The sequence below is a fragment of the Entamoeba nuttalli genome (assembly GCF_000257125.1).
Source record: "Entamoeba nuttalli P19 unplaced genomic scaffold asmbl_3180, whole genome shotgun sequence".
Classification (NCBI taxonomy): Eukaryota; Evosea; order Mastigamoebida; family Endamoebidae; genus Entamoeba; species Entamoeba nuttalli.
Window position 1 is genome coordinate 1 of NW_008575888.1, and position 2,579 is coordinate 2,579.

At 23.2% G+C, this 2,579-nt stretch overlaps 1 protein-coding gene across 1 annotated transcript; it reads right to left on the reverse strand.

The window, feature by feature from the left end:
* Positions 1-94: 94 nt before the first annotated feature.
* Positions 95-2,491, reverse strand: ENU1_058110 (leucine-rich repeat containing protein; the record flags this gene model as incomplete). Its single annotated transcript, XM_008858068.1, has 1 exon — positions 95-2,491. The coding sequence occupies one exon, from the start codon at positions 2,489-2,491 to the stop codon at positions 95-97; it is 2,397 nt and encodes a 798-aa protein (XP_008856290.1).
* Positions 2,492-2,579: the final 88 nt, after the last annotated feature.

Sequence of the window (2,579 nt, forward strand, 5' to 3'; positions counted from 1 at the left end):
ATTTCAGTTTCTTCATTATGCTCTATTGGTATAATAGAATTCATTAAATAAAATGAAAATAAATAATAAAAAATGAAAATGAAATGAAAAAAAATTAGTTTTTCTTTTTTGATGCAAGTCTAGCCATTAATTCGGCATTAACTCCTCCTCCAAATCCTTGTCCTCCTATAATTTTCTTTTCAATTTGTTTTTCACTTTGTTTTTCAATTTGTTTCTCTTTGTCTAATTGTGAAGTTGTTGTTTCATCTATTTTCGATTGTTGAGAAGATTCATCATGACTTTCTGGTACATCTAAATGAACAACATCTTCTTCTTTAAGTTCTTTAGACCCAACTTGAAGTGCTTTTTTCGTTGGTGGTCTTCTATTTCCTTTTCTTGAAATTCTTTTTACTACAGCTTGTGGTGCACTTTCTGACTGTAATGACTCATTATCTAATCCATCTTTAATCTCAATATTAATTTGATGTACTTGAATATCATCTATTTCTTTCTCTTCTTTCTTTTCTTCTTTTTTATCTCGTCGTTTACCAGGTCTACGAACAACTTTTGGAATATCAACTGAAAGACTATCTAATTGTGTTTGAATTTCTTCTTGTTTTTCTTTCTTCTCTTCTATAATTTTATCATTAAATTCTATTCTATTTGTATTTCTATCTTCTTCTTTATTTGCATTTTCTTTACAAATATTTTCAAATTCAAATCCAATACTACTTTCAATAACTTTCTCATCTTTAGCTCCAACTCGTTTAGGTGCTTGTCTTTTTAACATTTGAGAATTTTCTCTTTCTTTCTTTGGTTTATTATATTCTACAAATCGGGTTTCTTTCTTTTCTTCAATTTCTTTAGTAATTTTAGTTTTACTTATGACATATTCTTTATAATCATTTCCTCCTCTTTCAATATTACATAACATTTGATTAATATGTTTTAACATTTCTGTCATAAATACTTTTCTACCATCTTTTCTAACTATTGGTTCTTGAATTATTTCTCTATGTTTTTTAAATAGTTCAATTATCATTTCAATTGTTTTTTTAACACTATCTATTTCAACTGGTAATATAACTCTAATTATTCTTCCTTTATATGTTTTTGATATAAAATTAACTAATGAAATTCCAAAATTTTTTACTCCTTTTCTTTCATCTATTAAACTTTGTATTCCTGTTTCAATTGCTGTATCTATTCGAATATTTCCTTCTATTTCTCCTAATTTAATATTAAATCTTTCAAAATCATATGTTAATGGTATAATTTCTTTATTTTCATATCCTATTTTAATATTACATATTTTTCTTAATTTAATTATAGTTTTAATATCTTGTTGAATTGTATTAATTCTTTGATTCATAACATTATTAACTATTTCACTTATAAATTTAATATATTTATTTTCTTTTCTTATTCCTTTAATTATTCCTATTAAATATCTTTCTCTTTTCCAACTATCTACAAGTTCCATTTGTGTTTTAATATTACTTTCTTTTTTTTCATTAATTTCATTCATCATATATTCTTCATTATTTTCTTCTTCATGTCTTCCATATTTCATTTTCATTGCTTCTCCAATTTCTCTCATTGTTACATCTTCTTCATTTAATATAAATTCTATTTCTCTATTTAATTCAGGTAAATATGATATTAATTCTATTCGAAAATTATCTTTTTCACATACTGGATTTTCACTTAAATCTAATTCACTTAAATTTTTCATTAATTTAAAACTTTGTTGTTCTTTTTTTATCATTGTTATTCTATTTCTTCTTGCTGATAAACATTCTAATCCTCCCATAGCTTGAAATCCATTTAATGTTTCAATATAATTTTCATCTACAAATAAATTTTTAATATTATTTGAATAATACATATAACATTCTCTTATTTTATTATTATTTAATATTAATGTATCTGTTGGTCTTTCTTCTAAATTTTCTATAACTTTAATTTCATTATAACTTAAATCTAAAAATTGTAATTTTGGAAATAATTTCTTTTCAAATATTCCTGCTCCAATAACATTTACTTTACATTTAATACATTTTAATGTTTTTAATTTCTTCCATACTAATCCTTGTGTTGATCCTAAAAATATTTCTAACGTTTGAATTCTACTATTTTCTACGGTTAATTCTATTAAATTCTCTGCTAATCCTTTTGTTGTCATATTTACAAATACTTTTAAATCTTGAATATGTAATCGTGTAATACTACATGCTGAAACAAATCCTATAGGTAATTTGATATTTTTCCCTTCTTGTATCCCTCCTAAAATTTCTCCTGACTCAGGTTCAATTTTAATATGTTTAATTCGTCTAAAAAATTCACTCATCCCATTTCTTTTCCCAAATGATGGATGTGCCATCCCATTCATAAACATTACTAATCCAGGTGTTAATATTAATTCTTTATTTTTCCCTTCTATACTCACTTCTATAAATTTATCTAAATATTTAAATAATTTCTCTTTAAATATTTCTTTATTTTCATTCATTTCTTTTTTTTTATTCATTTTCTAGTTTTTTTTTTTCTTTTTTTTCTTTTTTTTTTATTTTTTTTTTGTTTTTTTGTTTTGTGGTTTT